At 40.6% G+C, this 16,836-nt stretch overlaps 1 protein-coding gene across 6 annotated transcripts in view; it reads right to left on the bottom strand.

Moving 5' to 3' along the window:
* APP (amyloid beta precursor protein) overlaps positions 1–11,708 on the bottom strand; it is a 251,592-nt gene extending 239,884 nt beyond the window's left edge. For all 6 annotated transcript variants that reach the window (XM_011358209.2, XM_023529517.1, XM_011358210.2 and 3 more), the window contains exon 1: positions 11,447–11,708. In XM_011358209.2, coding sequence (XP_011356511.1) covers positions 11,447–11,503 — 57 coding nt within the window. In that variant the 5' untranslated portion in view covers positions 11,504–11,708. The remainder of the gene's footprint in view (positions 1–11,446) is intronic.
* Between the last annotated feature and the right edge of the window lie 5,128 nt (positions 11,709–16,836).

Below are 16,836 nucleotides of genomic sequence, written 5' to 3'. Positions count from 1 at the left end.
ATACTTCAAAATAAAAAAAGTAAATGGCAAGATTTAAGATGATCAAACTTGAACTAAGCTTTTGATTACCCTTAAAGAATACAAAAGGTTCAAAAGAAATAATTCACAAAATAAAACCAAGAGCAGTTTTTGCGGAACCATATTTTAGACATTTCCCTTTTGAAAGAATCATGTACAATACATCAAACTATTGGAACATATTTTTCATAAATCTTTAGGTACTATCAACTCCAAACACTCCCTAACATTGGTGACTATGTCACGCCTGCTCAGGACTCTAGGTTTTTTCCACATGTTTATTTCATTACCTACTTTCTGGCAAATACCTTCATTTGACCATTTCTAGAATAATTGAAATGAATAAGAAAAAAAGATACGCAATGAATTTTTAAATGGAAGTCCCATTTTTTACTGATGCAAATATATTAAGGTTTATTTTCCTCTTTTCCATATTTCTTTCCAATCTGTTTTGATAACAGGTGGGCACATCAACATATTTGAAAGGCTGTGCAGCAACAGAGAAGAAGCTGAAGGCGGTAAGCAAATCTAGCTCACAAGAGGTTCTCATCATCATGCTTTTCTAAGCTTGTTTTATCTGCTATTCCTTTCAAAGAACAACCACAACAGAATTGCTTTATAGAAGTCTCAAGATCAAATGAAAGATAGTTTACTAGCAGGCAGAGTAAACCAACAATGCTACTACTATCCACAGAGCCACTGGAATGATCCCTTTTTCCATCATTCTGATTGGAAGCATTTCCCAGGAATACAAGTCTAAATCGACCAGAGCAAAGGCTCAGCTCTTGGGTGTTCCTGCCATATCACTCCCTAAAGATGTGCTTCCTACATGCTTAGCTAGCAGAAAAGGAAAAGTGGGCAAATCCCAAAACCTACTCTAATTACTCATAGAGAATCTTTGTTTTGGTTCAGAAAGGTTATTAATCTACCCATTTTCCTCTACATCCCAGAATGATAGTTATCACCCAATATCCCACCTCTCTTTTATCCTTCAGAAGAGAACCTGGAATGTATTCTTGATGGCAATACTCCCAGCTAACAGACCACGTGTACCAGCCTCCCTTGCAGCTAGGCGCTACCATCCTGCTAATAATAATAAGATCAAGTAGACAATGAGAACTTCTGCAAAGGCTCCTAAACCTAACTGACTGACCATTGTCATCAATAGCTACTCCCATTGTAGGAACATTTAAAAGTACCCAAGTGCTGAGAAAACGAAGTTCAAACTCATTGAAGCATCCAGAGTTCTTAATCTCCTACAGTCTCCACACCATCTCTCCTACCCACATTCCCATGGCTTTCCCTTCTGAATCTCTATAGCTTCACTTTACCCCAGTTACCCTCCACTCATCCTTGAAAACCAGTTTAAATGCTAACTACCTTCTCTAAGAAAACTTTGTACATTCTTCCATTGCAGACTTTGTCTCACTGTGCCCAATTATTTCTGCAACTATTTCTTCCCCCATAAGGCCACAAAATCCTTTAAGGCACAAACTGAGTTATTTCTCTATTTGCTCACAGCCCCACCAACGTACCAAGGCATCTGAAACTGAAACACAGAAGGTATCCAGTATCCATAAAATAAATGAAGTTTTTAAAAATTCAAGGTAAAGGGAGAAAAATATAGTGAGATAATAAATTAACAGGAATAAAAAAACATGCAATGGAGTATACAGATGTTGTATTATGAAGTTGTACAGCTGAAATTTATGTGATTAACCAATGTTACCGAAATAAATTTAATTTAAAATAATTACTACAAATCAGTGTCAATATCACAGAAGTCAATCACAAATGCCATGAGAAAACTTGGAATAGAGACAGAAAAGAGGAAGACAATTCAAATATCCAATTAAACATGATTCGTTTAAACCTTCCCTTCAACGGCCAACAGAAGAATAGATCTGGGCTTGGGTTTACATTTTGTGTGTTCCACTCACATGAACAAGCAAATAAGCAATGAGGTCATGTGTCAAATTTTTTTAAAAGTATAAATAATTCAACACATTGTAATAAAACCTTAAAATGCTATTTTAGCCAATGTCTCTTTTTTTGCAGGAAAAAGATCTTACACTAGCATTTTTTTTCATTTCCTTATTCGCTATTTAAAATAATAAGTACAACCAAAAACACATGCACACAAGAAATGCTCCCAACACACTGAATACTTCCCATCTATGTCCTTATAACATGACCCAGAAAAATTCACAATGATACCAATTTGACCTCTGAGTCCAGTTCCCAAAAGTGAAGTGAAATATTCAAAGAAAGGAATTGCCTGGGTACAAGACAGGTCTGCAATCTATCTTGTTTGTTAAGTATGCTCTCCCCGCCACCGAATTCATTATCTTTGTCCTGGATATCTCTGAATGGCCATGCTGATAAATTACTTGGTCTCCAGTTCCCAGGACTTGTGCTGTCTTAATGATATCTCTATCCTGCAGCTTTTGCTTCTACTCTGTTTCAGCCACCCAGTCACATGGCTACCACCCTCAGAGAATTTCTTCCTCTCATACTTCACTGAACAAGTATGCAGTGATCCCAAAAGCACAATTTTGTCACAAACACACTGCTGAAAGCAGAGTCCTTAACAAGTCTTCAAACTAACAGCAATAGCGTAAACTACCTTCACATTCAAACGTCCTATCAGTTAGCCAAGAACCTCCCCAACACTAAACAACTACAGGATTTTAAAAATTAACTTACTTTTATTGGATTTAAATTTTCTAGATTCTGTGGTGTAAGAGGATTTAACAATACAAAAACATTAAAAACAAGCCTGAGAATACATTAGCTTTTGCTAATCATAATGATCTTGATTAGATGTTCAATGTCTCTCAAGTTAACAGCATATAGTGGCATTGGCTTTAAACCTTTGAACTTGAAAAGAGAACTGAAGTAACAGAATTTTGATTCTGGTTCACATTAAACCGAAGAGTAAATATTAGCTGTAAAATGGCAAAAGAGAAGCAAACTAAAAAAAAGACAATAATAAAATTTTCATTTTGATAGCCATTCAATTTAAGTCCAATACACAACATTTTCTTTCTAAATTCCACTATCTTTCTTATTCAAACAAAATAATTTCTAGGCACCCTCAATTGAAAGTGTCTCAATCAATCAGAGGATTGATGAAATATTTTAAGATGGCATTTGTTTGCTGGACCAACTCAATTTCTGAAATAAAGAGTTGCAAATGGCTGATCATTATTAAGTTATTGACAGCATTTATGAAATCTTTTCAAAATAAAATATTCTAGAAAAGGCTGAAAAATTAATCTTATCTAAAAGGCTTTACTTCTTTCCCTAGGCTTGGTGTTAGGTGGCATTCACAAATTTTTAAGAGATGTTAACACAATTGTCAAGAATCAAACATAATTATTTATCAATATAAAATTTCTACAGTAGTCACTGAAAATATTTCTCAAATAGTAAATGTAAGGCAATGTGGTGAGTGATGAAACAAATTATAGGAAATAGTTTGTGATCACCATCAATATTAACTTCTATCCCTCACCAGTTTTTGCTTTCAATATTTAATCATTCCAAGGTAGGTTCCCTGCCCCCAGTCATGTTTGTATATTACAGGGAATATATAGTTCTCTCCCCCAGATATCTAAGTTCACAACTGGATAGTGACGAGATCAGGGACCTCCCTTAGAATGCCACATACACTGTCACACTCACAAGAGACTTCTACACAACATATCTTTTACCCAACTTATTATTTTCCAAGTCCCCCACTACTTCCTGTTTATTTTGTCTGCCCCACTTCTCCCCACCACGATGTAAGCTCCCATGAGGGCAGGGAACCTCAGAAATATCCGTTAAAAGCGTGAATTTCCTTTTCTGAGTATACCAATAAAAAGCTAAATTCCTCTGCATATGACAGTAAACTATTAACTTTTCTATAAAAATTTGATTTTAATTTTAATTTAATATGTAAGTATCTGTGAATAAATTATTCTTAGAATGATTGGTCTGCATATTTGCAAATTTTTGTGGGAGTTTCTTGAGAACTCATCACTTATATTTTCAAACCAAAATATTGCAATGACAAAACTGTATTTGTTTTTTAAAAAACCATAAGCAATTAAGAGCATCAATATTGGGACTATTTGCTCTCAAATACCACTTTTCATATGATGGATTTTAATGTTAGTCTCTAAAGAGTTAAGCTAAGATTTTTTTCAAAATTACATCAGTTTTAAAGGCTTAACTTTCAAAGTAAATGCAGTTTTTGAAAGATTAAAAAAAAATCAGGAAATATAGTTAAGAAATTGTCTATCTTTATCATGTGTACCTATTAATTTTATTACAAAATAACTGAATGGTGTTATTTATAAAAACAATAATTATGTTTTGTAAATTCATCCAAAAGTAAGAGCAGATAAGAAGTCAGGTCTAAAGTACACAAACCTAGCTCAAGGATGGGATTAAACTTCTTATTTTTCTTCTGGTAAAACGTCTTCACGAGGTCAAACTATACTGCAGTCATTAAAGCTTTGAAATTGAACAAAGCATTTGTTCAATTGAGATATAATGCTTTTCTTCACCTAACACACAAAAAACATTTCTTGATATAGAAGCTCTCTTATTCTCATAAGTATCTTTTAAGGCTGAAAAGTAATTTATCTGTCTCTAGGGATGCCTTATATTCTTCAATGAAGATAGTATGTGGGTTTCTATGGAAGCGAATAGAGAGCACAGGACAAATTATTAGATTCTCTAAGAAAGAGAATCAGGCGAAGAACAATTTCATATCAACAAAATAAAGCACCAGAAAAAAAGAAACATTTCTTCTTGCTCGGTCAGATTTCACAGCTAAAAATCATTTCAACTTGGGAAGAAAAGATAAAAAGAGACACCATCTGGAAATTAAAAGACATAAACACTGTCTGAGATCCATACGAATAAGACTTTCAGAATTCTAAAATTTATTCATCTACGAAACAAGTTTATTGTTCTTTTCCCTTTTCTGACATGTTTCGCTTGCTCATTCCTTGCCCCTGCTCATTTACCCTTATACATGTGGCTGTGATACCGTCTCATTCATTCCTCACAGTATCTCTTCTGAGCAGGATGTTTATTTCAAACATGGCCGAAATAATCACATCCTCCCACTTGAACCCACTTTTTTTGATTGAGCAGGACAGTGATAAATACATGAACTGGTTAACAAAACTCACAAAGATTCCTTGGGATTCACTGATTCTTTAATGTGTCACACATACTTTAACCACAGTAATACCAATTTTCCATGCTCTCAAATATCCTTACTCTAATTTTGAACCTCTTCTTTTATGAGAGAAAATATGCTAATTTTTAAAAGTAGTCTTTTAATTAAGTAGTATATCTCTTTTTAAAGACGTGATAGCCATTATCTAACTTATAATATCATCCACTTTATTTTGAAAATGGATTTCTTACAGAAATGCTGCACTCTCGAGCAGTCTGCTTTTTGATTTCCTTGTTCTCTGGTGAAGATCATTTCAAGCTTCTATTTTAAGACCAATCTTTTGCTGGCATTTGAAATCTTCCATTTCTGCCCAGATTGGCAAAACCTGTTTATTCATTTTTCTAGAAAAAGTTTTCCTGAAAAGTAAACCAAGCTTGTTCACAGCTCCTTGCACATAGCTGACAGTCAACTAATAGATGAGTTAATAATCGAACCAGCAAATAAACTAGCTCAATATTAGACATGTTGGCAAGCTGCCAGTATGCACACATTTAAAATAGGTCTTTCCCACTTGTGTAAAAACTGCTTATGCTTTTTACAGATTTCCATGCTGTTAAATTTTCCAATGAACATGAATTACTTTCACGTTTTACAAAAAGCCAATTGAAATATAAAAAATATGTATTTAATAAATAAAATTTTATAACATGTATTCTAAAAACTGTATCTGTGGTATGCCATTTTTAAATTTAAATTATATTCATTTGCTCTTATAAAGAACAAACTACCAATTTCCTGCAATAGTCTTAGCTGGTCATTAAGTGCACTAGTCAAGAAGTGAAAAATCATAGATTTTTAACTTTCAACTATGTGTAACTTAAATATATTCATTTTCCATCATTATCATATACAGTGTATAACTAATACACAATGACATCATGTTACATAGCTACTAACTCATGTACCATTTCAAGCATTTTACAGATATATTAACTGTCCTCAACAACCACAAGCATTATTAATCTCATTTTACAAAGGAAACAACTGAGGCACAGAGCTAATCCACCGTCAATAGCTTAAAAGGAACAGATCCAAGAAGATTCAAGCCCAGGCAACCTTGCCCCAGTCCAAGTTCTTGATCAGTGTGGGATGTTACTCTTCACTGAACATGTGTCAAACTTAATGACTGGGACATCACACTGGTATTGAAATCAATATGACAAATGTAGGAACAATTCCACTACTTTCCACAGAGCTGGGCTTTTAAAAAACCTCTCATCGTCCCCATTTCAACCGCTACCTTCTTTCATGAAATACTATAATTCTAACAAAGTTCAAGCTAAATCCATATACTTTTTTTTCAAAAAGTAGCCACACAAAGTGAATCTAAATAAACTGGGCTCTTAGCTCCCTATTGCAAGCTGAGACCTCACACATGTGAACCTGAGTCGTCTGTATTCAACCCACTTAGAAGAGTCAACAAACTAATCTATCGAGCAACACTTGTTCATAGAACTATAATTGATTAACGTGTCCAGGCTTTTTTTTTTTTCCATGAAATTACTTTATTCCTAGAACAATTATTCTAATCCAGTTTTTGGTAGATTTCTACTTCTAAAAAAGCACCAGTAAAGTCTATATATTAACCAGGATTAAACTGAAGAGGAAAATTCGCCAAATATTTTTTTTCCAAAGAAAAACACTAGTGTCCTCACCAAAACGGTTATTTCTTAAGCTATCTACATTAAACTGAAGGAACAGTTACATAACATTTTCCCTTTCACATTGGTTTTCATTTGCAAAGTCAGTTTGAGGGTTTAGGTACTGTTCACTTTATTTTTACAACAAAAGAAAAATTTAAGAAATAGACATTCTATTGCTTAAACTTCCTACTCATACGGGGCGGAGGGTGGGGGGCATGCTCATACCTTCACCTTAAGCTTCCTCCACCTGCCACCCCTCCGTCTTCCTCCAGTCACTCATGGGTATCTGTGTTCTGGCTGTGCCACGGAGTGACAGCACTTCCACGGGTTTGCAGAAGAGGGTATTTAGCATCAATCTCCGCCCTGTACATGTCTGGGATCCCATTAGAAGGAAACCATTTCATGGTGGAGTCCAACATGCAGAAGTAGGAAACCACCGGCAAAACACACACACACACACACACACACACACACACACACACACACACACACACAAATCAAAGTTTATTTTCCCCACCCTCCTTGTTGCTGCCCAGTGAACCACTTTTTTCATCACATCCTCCCCCTCAGTCATGGTCTTACTGAAGACACAGAGCTCTCATATCCTGCTTTCAGCCCCTTACCTTCAGCTCCTCAATTCCTTACTGCGAATTCCCTACTCCTCTCCTGAATGTACCCTATACCTTTCCTTTCTGTCTCAACATTTGTCATAGTGCATGAACATACGTTTATAATGATTTCTTTATTGTCTGTCTTCCCCACTAGACTGGAAGCCTCGTGAAGAAAAGACTTTGTTCACCACACTACCTTCAAAAGCTACAGGACAGGTTTTGGCCCCAAAAGAGAATCAATAAAAATATCTCTAATGAGTGGATGGAGAGATTAATGAAATCAAATCCCACACCTGGTCATATTTCATTGTTTAAGAACTTCATCTCTCCTGGCTCTAAACCAGGCACAGGGAATAGAAAGATGAAGACAAAGCTCCCTTCCGTCCCCCATGCCGCCAAGTGAGTGAGAGAAGGGGAGAGGCGGAGGGGAAGGGGAGTTGTCTGGGGGAGAAAAGTAGAGAGAGGTAAGTAAACAAACACTGTAAAATGACTTAACTTCCATTCCCCAGACCTGGATTACAAACCTGGCTTAAAATGAACTATGAGGAACTTCTCCAGGATTATCTCATCCCATTGTTCCTTTATTCCTTAAATATAGATATTTAACTGTTAATACTTTTACTTGGAGTCTCGCTTAATCTGTACTTTCCTTTTGCTACTTATCACTTTCTATTTTCTTTTATAATCATGTGCCTGTCTTACTCTGCAAACTTCCTGGGAGCTGGGGAGTGGGGCGGAAGGTAATGAAGTGTACTGTACACAAACTAAACCTTACATCCTCCTGGAGCTTTACATTTAAAGTATATTCATAAGGTTTACCTTTGTATTCATAACTGATATAAAGAGATAGATCAAAGAAGATGCTTCTAAGTCTCTTAAGGTAATATATATCCCTATCTAGATGAAATTTGTAGAAACAGAATGCACATTTCTATAGAATTTAATTACACTTCCTAAGTGACAGTTCAGTGGTCATATAAAAGGCATTTAATAGATATGCTGATTTCTAGAAAGACTGACAACCTCAGCTTCATCCAAATATCTGTACAAGAGTCTCAAGTAAGCCATAAACAGTAACTTAACATAGTGATCCTCTAGTAATAAGGAGAAAGTTTTATCCATAGCATAACCTCTGTTTTCCTTTAAACCAATATTCAATGGGCCACATTATTTTTAACTTTTTTCAAACAGGCATTCCTAATTTCACTTTGCGATCTATTTAGTTGCAGGTTCCTTTTCATTTCCTTAATCAGAACCAGGGATCTTTATTCTCTCTGAAGTACTTCACTGTAGTACTAACCACATCACAAGTGTCATCAGGCGCCTCTGCTGGTTAGGGATGCTTTTGTGCCCTGCTGGTTATCATGGCTTCCCACTGATTAGCAAGAAACTCCTTACAGGTCACCATTAGATCTGAGCTTCACTATTCTGTGCGTAAGAATCTGCCTTTAGGACAGCACTAGCCGGCATGGGTAAGTTTCTACAGTCTGTGAATTAGCACCACTATCAAAGCAAATAATTGTGATTAGGTTAACCCCCACCTCCCCAATATGGGAAAATAAAATCTAAGAGGAAATAGATTTAAATAAATAAATGGCAGAGTTTTAAAGCTCACACTCTATCAATACACCAGGCAAAATTATCAACCCAGGTAATAATGTTTCCCCCAAAAGCCGAGGCTTCATTATTACTGCCCTTACTTGTTTTTTAGAGCCATCTGCAAGCAGACCTATTTTCTAAGCCTTAAAAAAGTTAGTCAACTCATGATTACATATTTTCAGTGGACTCAGAGACAGCTGGATAAATCCCCCTCTAACCTCATTAGTGAATCACCCTCTTCCACCAACCACTGCAAATTGGACTAATGTATATCTCACCTCCATCCTTTGAAGCAGGTAACAATAACCAGTGAAAATGTCCAAAAGGATGGCAGAAAGATCAAAGTGCAATCGCAAAGCCAAAAAATAATTTGAATCATATTTGCCTACACATTGCCTTTTTACTAAAAAAATTGCTCGAAAAAGTTAAATATTAACGTTTTGACAAAAGTTCCAAATATAAAGGTTATATGATTTTAATCAGTTAATTTGTTTTTTAATGTGCAGTAAGACAATCGGGAAAACAAATAATTGTAGAAGTAAATTTAAGTCAACAGAGAATATTAGAGTTCCCTTAATTAAATGCATATTTTTTAAAATACGGACCACCAAATTCTTCCACTCTTGAAACAGTTTGTCTTAACTAGCTCTAAGGTGATTCCTGAGTCACTTGTAGGTAAAAAACAAGAAGGGAAAAAAGTTCAATGACCTCGAAAATTAGGGACTAAAAAAACTGTAATGATGTGATTGTACAGCTTCAGTGGAATTACAGGAAAACACTTGTCCGGAAATAGCTCTTTTGGAAAACTACCATGAGGTAGGGGAACAGAAGGGGAAAAAAATAAGGAGGGAAGGTCGCAAACGGTAAAATACTAACGGGAACCCACCGATGCAAAATACCACCTCCTCTGTCCCGACTGTCACACAAATTACTTGTAAGCATCTTTGGATAAAAAGGAAAATAGTCATAACGCACAGGCGTTTGCTGAATGTTGGATGAATGGGGAAGACTTGTTATACACCTAGTGGTGGGTGGATTCCACCAGGCTGCAGCCTCCACACAGCTTTTCTTTGCTGCACTGCAGAGGCGCCATCTTCTCCGTCTTAATCTTCACTCAATTCAATCCTTTTATCTGCACTCTAAAAAAAAAAGACTCTGAGGACCCTCCCCAGCAGCCCGCGGCCCCAGGGTGGGGCTGAACCAGAGTGCCCAGCGCTGCCAGGGAGGAGGCCGAGCCTTAATCAGACAAACGCCTCCTTTGATGCACAGGAGGGGAGAGCTCGTGCCTCCCCACCACCCGCCACTGCCCTTCCCATCGCACACCCCACTTCCCCAAGGACTTCACAGCCCGGCACAGAATTAGCAAGCCTTGCAGGTGATGGGGGTGGGAAGCTGAAGGGCCCCTAGGCTTCGCCGGAGCGGCCCCAGCAGCGCCCCAGCCCCCTCCGGGACAGACGCGCAGCGCCAGGGAGTCGGGCGGGAGCTTCGGCGGCGCACAGACTAACGCAGCTCAAGCCACCGCGCCCCGGGCTAGCGAGGGCGGGGTGTCGCGGCTTTTGTTCCCAGGGACCTTCTCCCTCCGGGAGAAGCTGAAGGTGCGAGCGAACGCCCAGGACGTCCAGGCTCGGGGAAGCTGTGAGAGCGCTGTGGGTCTCCGACCCCTCCCATCTCTCGAACTTACACAAAAGGGAGACGCAGAAATGTACAAAGTTTGCCTGCGGAAGGTGGTGCGCGACCCTGATAGGGGTCGCACTCCAGACGCCGCCGCGAGCCGCCGCGAAGAGGAAGGCGGAGATCCGGCGGGGAAGGGGCGGTGGGGCAGCGAGGGGAAGGTGAAACGGGGCGGAAAAGGCAAAGGGAAGCGGGGGGTTGGGGGTTAGCTTCCCGAGCGATCCTGACTCCACCTCCCGAGGGCCGAATTGAAAGGGAAGGGCAGCGCTTACGATTTGGGGACAGAATCCAGGGACCCTGCGTTTTCGCCCCCCCCCCCACGTGCTTCCTCCATCTCCCCCCATCTGGCTGTCCCTCGCCTCCTTAGTTTCCAGCCCCCGCCGGGACGCATGGTCTGAGCTCAGGATCGCCACCTCCCTTCCTCGCCCCCGACCGGCGCTGACCCGGGAGCCGGACGCCTGGCCCGCTCCCTGTGCGCGGGCCGGAGCGCGCGTCCCCGGGGCAGGGCAGGGCCGGAGGCGGGGATGCGCGACGCGCCCGCGAGCGGGGGCGTTGGGCGCCGAGGGAAGAGGGTTCCCCTCGACTGCCCCCGGGTTCTCCGGATTAAAGACTTGGGGGGATCGGCGCCCCACCGTGCCCCTCCCATTCCGAAGCGCGGCACCCACCTCCAGCGCCCGAGCCGTCCAAGCGGCCAGCAGGACCAGTGTCAAACCGGACAGCATCGCGACCCTGCGCGGGGCACCGAGTGCGCTGCTGTTCCAGTGGGATCTGCCGCGCCCTCGCTCTGCCAGTGCCGCCGCCGCCGCCGCCGTTTCTGGTGGCGCCCGCGATCGCACTGCTCCGAGTGCTCTCTCTCACCGCTGCCGAGGAAACTGACGGAGCAGGAGCGCGGCGGCGGGGCTCCGAGCCCGGCGAGTCAGCTGATCCGGTCCGCCCGGCTCGGCACCCGAGAGAGACCCCTAGCGGAGCCGCCGGGGAGCTGCGCGCGCTCGGCCGGCAGGGGCCCGCGCCCCGGCGCCCACAGGTGTAGCGCCCCCGCTACTCCCGCACCCCGCGTCGTCCCGGGAGCAGTGGGAGGGAGAATCTGGGGCCAGGAGAGGGACGGTGCAGGAGCAGAGAAAGGTGAGTCGTAGGACATTTGGGCTCCAGAAAAGTCGAGAGCGCTCCCCGCTCGTTCCCGTGAGCTTGAGTCATCCGACCCCGCAGGCCTCTCAGGGATGTCACAGAAAGGGCTGCTGCTGGGTGCGTGTTTAGCCGCATTTCTGTTTTTGTCTTGGCTTGGATAAGTGGGGGAGGTGTCTCTGAAAGAGAATGGGAACAAGATAAGCTTAAAGGAAACAGAATTTCTTTGCTTGTTAATAGAGCGAAAGCCTCTTTTTTTTTCTCCTTTTTCTTTTTTTCGGTCAAAAGCAGCCAGGAGCAGCCTGGAATTTCTATCTTTAGAACAAACCAGAGGAGAAAGGAGCCGGACCTAGCGAAGAAGCTGGCGACCCATTTACTTCTCCTTAAAAGAAGGGTTTTTTAAAATTTATTTGTTGTATTTTGTTTTATTTTGTTTTGAGTTTTGGGCTTTGGTTTTTTTGGTTTTTGTTTTGTTTTTTTAAGAGAAGGGACCGATCAGGAGGGGTTTTTTTTTTTCTGGCAGGGATATAACATCCGTTTGAGATGGGAGTGAAGTGAAAGTTAAGAGGGAAGGGGTCTGAGAGATGATTCTTATTTGACCCCCAGTAACTAAGAACTTCTGACCTCAAACTCCGTCCTTGTTTTTCGTGTGTCTAAAATAATCTAGAACTGCCCAGATGTATCCCCTCCTCTTGACCTGAAGGAACATAGGTCACCAAGCCTCGGTCCACAGTGGGGCTAGTGGGAGAGAATGAAGCCAGGGACAATGATCATGGGGTCTTGGCTCAGCCAGGGAGATGGTGACTTCCTTCCTGAGAAGTCAGCATTTATCTGCTGCTTCCCTAAATGTTCTCGTCATCTCCCCTCCTCCACTCCTCATCCAGTCCTGACCGTGGACTACTTTTCTCCTAAGTATCCTTTGGAAGTCCTCAACCAATAGTAACAAATATTTGTTATTATGCAGTATTTCTTTAGATGCCTTATGTCATTAATTCCTACACAAGCCAGTGATGCCCTTGCTGTTATGATTCACATTTATAAGTCAAGAAACTGAATCTAAGGAACTTCTCCCCAAACAAAAGCGAAGGAACAGCAAGTTAAGTGACATGAAGTTGAGACCACAAGGAAAAGCCTAAGTCACAGCAAAATCCAGTTGCTTCCCAAACATTTACCCAGCACCACAATTTCCTGTCTGTCCGAGGTTTGTATGAGCAATTGACGGCATCTGAATTCAAGAGGAGTATGACTAGTAAGAGATGGAGAAAGAGCAGGGCCAGCTACACATTTTGCAGAGTCCGTTACAAAATGAAAAGGCCAGGCCCTTTTCTTTTCCAAAATTAAGAATTTTAAGTTTAGGATGCGGAATGTTAAACCAGCCGTGGTGCTTTTCTGAGCTCGGGGCCCTGTGTGACTGCACAGGTTGCATGCTCATGAAGCCAGTCCTAGGAGAGAGGAAGCAATTCTTAAGAGTAAGGGACTCTTATTGAGCACATCATTCAAAAATATAGAAGTGAGGCTATAATCTATACAAATAAAAGTTCTCAGATTTAGCAGTTTCCATTTCCACTGTTGAAATTCACCACCCTCACACATTCCCTGGACAAGACGTCCTCCTGGGGAAGAGGAATAGCAGCTGACTGTCAGAATGACGGATGGCCCTTACATTTTCACCCATTAGTCCCCACTCAGATCCTGATGGCTTTTACTTCTCAGCCACTCTCTCTGTTCTGCATTTAATGCCATTTTCTGCCCTGAGGTATCTTGCAGATCCCCTGAGCAGGAAATAACGGGTCATCCTAGTTAGAACCCTACAACGCTGGAGAAAGGACCAACCATCATTGGCTGAAATCTCCATAACGTTCCCAGCCTACACTTAAGTGGCCTAACCTGTGAGATGTTCACTATCTCTTCAGACAGTACATTCTGGTTTTGGTTTCTATAAAGTTCTTACCTCATTCCCTCTCCTTTAACTTCCCACTCAGATGTCCTTGTTGTACCCCCATTACCAAGCAGAATAAGTCTTTTCCACACCACAGATCTTCACATATTTGCCAGCAGTTTTCATGCTGCCTCTGCCTCCAGCGTCCTCTCTTTGCAAGGTAACACAGGCGATTCCTTCAACAGTTGTGCAGTTGGCGTGGTTTCTGGTTCCTTCTACACCCTGACCCTTCTCCTTTAAATGTGTTCTGGGATGTTTACAATACTTGATGCGTGCTCTGACCACTGCAGCATGGAGCAGTCTCTGCTCATCTCAGTGAGCAGCCTAATATTGCATTTGATTTTGTCAACTCAAATTGGTCACACTCGCCGTCAGTTCTCTCCAGTCTATTTTATGCATAGTACTGTGAGCCACTTCTCTGTCATCTTATGTTTAGGATGTTATCTGTGCCCTACAAATATGACCTCAAACCATCTAAGCCAGAAGATGGGCCCTGTATTAGTTTGCGAGAGCTGCCGTAACAAAGTATCACAGACTGACTGGCTTAAACAACAGAAATTTATTTTCTCACAGTTCTGGCAACTAGAAGTCCAAGATCAAGACATCAGCAGGGTTGATTTCTTCTGAGGCCTTTCTCCTCGGTTTGCAGATGGCCATCGTCTTCTCCCTGTGTCTTCACATGGTCTTTCTGTGTGGGTCTGTGTCCTCTTCTCTTGTAAGGACATCAGTCATATTAAATTGGGGTCCATCCTAATGACCTCATTTTAATTACCTCTTTAGAGACCCTGTCTCCAAATATAGTCATAGTTGGAGGGATTAGGGATTCGGATTTCAATACATGAATCTGGGAGAGGGACACAATTCAGCCCATAACAGGCCCTCATATGGATCAACTAGGACTTGTTCTATAATCTGGTCACTACTTTTTGACCTTTATTACCAGTGACCCATGGTTTGTCTGCTCTTTTCAGTTGGAAGATCACTCAGTTCAACAGAAAAAAAATAGAAATTGAAGGATTTTACTTTCTCTCCATCATGTTAACTAACATTGCATCATGATCCCCAGCAGCTAGTATTCCTCCCAAGATTGTCCAGCTCTGAAAATAAATAAAAAGCTCTGTTACATTTTTCCTTAGAAAAGTTTCTCAGAACCTAAACTTGTATTAGTTTGCTAGAGCTTCTGTAACAAAATACTGCAGACTGAGTGGCTTAAGCAACATAAATTAATTTTCTCACAGTTCCAGAAGGTAGAAGTCCAGGATCAAGGTGCTACCAGGTTTGGATTTCTTTAAGGCCTCTCTCCTTGGCTTGCAAATGGCCACCCTCTTGCGGTGTCTTTACTTGGTCTTTCCTCTGTGAGCAAGAATTTGGCATCTCTTTCTGCATGTTCTAATCTTGTCTTCTTATAGGGACACTGGTCAGATTGGATTAGGGTCCACCCTAATGATCTCTTTAAAAGCCCTATCCCCAAATACAGTCACATTCTGAGCTAGTGGAAGTTAGACTTCAACACATAGATTTGGGGGAAACACAGTTCAGTCCATAATAGAACCCCTAAAATTATTCTTACATCCTTTAGAGTGGATTCTTTTGACCTTTTATTCAAGTCCTTTTGAAACCAAAATGCTTCCTAGGTAACCAGAGTGCTTTCTTCAGCTGCTTCCTGGTTGAATATTTGGATCTTGTGGCTATTCCAGACTTCCAATAGTGTTAAGAATTACCTTTTATAGAGGCTCTTCCTTGCTGGGTAGTAGCTGTGATGGCAGACACTGTAACCACATGCTTCTTAATTTGTCTTTTCTTCCAGAACTTCATGCTGATTCCTCTTTGTAGACCAGAAGTAGATCTTGAGTTTCATTCTCTCTCATCTCTACCTTCTCTAAGACACAAGAGTGTTATTAATTTCTTTGTCTCGACTGCAGCTTTCAATATCTACAGAAGTCTACACTAAAGAGCCATCAAGCTTTTCATAATAAAATTGTTCTTCCAATGATAGGTGCAGTTTTTCATATTATAAGATTTTTTCTTCTTCTAATGAATAGACAAAGACATTTTAAAATGAATAGTTAACACTTAACATATCTACATTAACTACACACATCTAATAGACCTGCATGTAGACAGAGGATGTGACATTTTACTTGCCTTTTTTCTTAAGTTACTGCTTCATTCCTAGGTCTTTACTTCAGAAGAGCATCTATGAAGTATAAATGTATTTTCAAACAATATTTTTAAAATTAGTCCTCTGCAATCACTATAGTAAACTACTTCAAAGACAGCCTTCAAATTCAAATAAGTGATAGTTTACAAGTGGATTTAGTATAATCTAGTAGTAACTCTATGGGATAACAAAATTAAATGTTTAACCAGTTTAGCCAGGGATTACTATTTGCAGCTGGTTTATATAACTTGTTGGAAGAATAATGGTAATTCCAAGGTTTCCACAAAGACTAGATAAAAAAAAAAAAAAAAAGTATTTCTATATTTTATGGAAGAACAAGAGAGGAGAAAGAAAAGGCCATACGTAAAACCCCAGAGGTAGGAAGTGTGAAAATCAAACCAGTAGCAAGATTTGCTTCTCCAGAGAACTTTGATAAGTAGGGCAGCCATATGCAACAATGGGGAAGGACTCAGGCTTTGAGAAAGCTTGACAACTACTTATCAGTTTTGGAAATAGTTATGGAAACTACCACACCCTGTTTTCAAAATGCTCCCCTCATCAGGTGGTGGAGACAAACTGGGAAGGCACCTGGAACAGTGCCAGGTTTATAATAGAAATTGCTTCTTCCTTGAGAGAACAAAAATTCACAATAGCTGTAACTGATTTTGATAGTCCTGACTTTGATCTTGCCTTGACCTTGCCAGAGGCTGCCAGTTTGCACAGTGACTCTCAACCCACTGTTACTTAGGTGGTACCTAAGTAATATATTGTTAATAAGTTCCAAATTTGTGAGTGATTTACTTTTTTTAGAACCTAAATGAAAGCAGACTCAG

The sequence above is a fragment of the Pteropus vampyrus genome, unplaced genomic scaffold (assembly GCF_000151845.1).
Source record: "Pteropus vampyrus isolate Shadow unplaced genomic scaffold, Pvam_2.0 Scaffold38, whole genome shotgun sequence".
In the NCBI taxonomy this organism is placed as follows: domain Eukaryota; kingdom Metazoa; phylum Chordata; class Mammalia; order Chiroptera; family Pteropodidae; genus Pteropus; species Pteropus vampyrus.
This window is presented reverse-complemented; position numbering and strand designations above follow the sequence as displayed.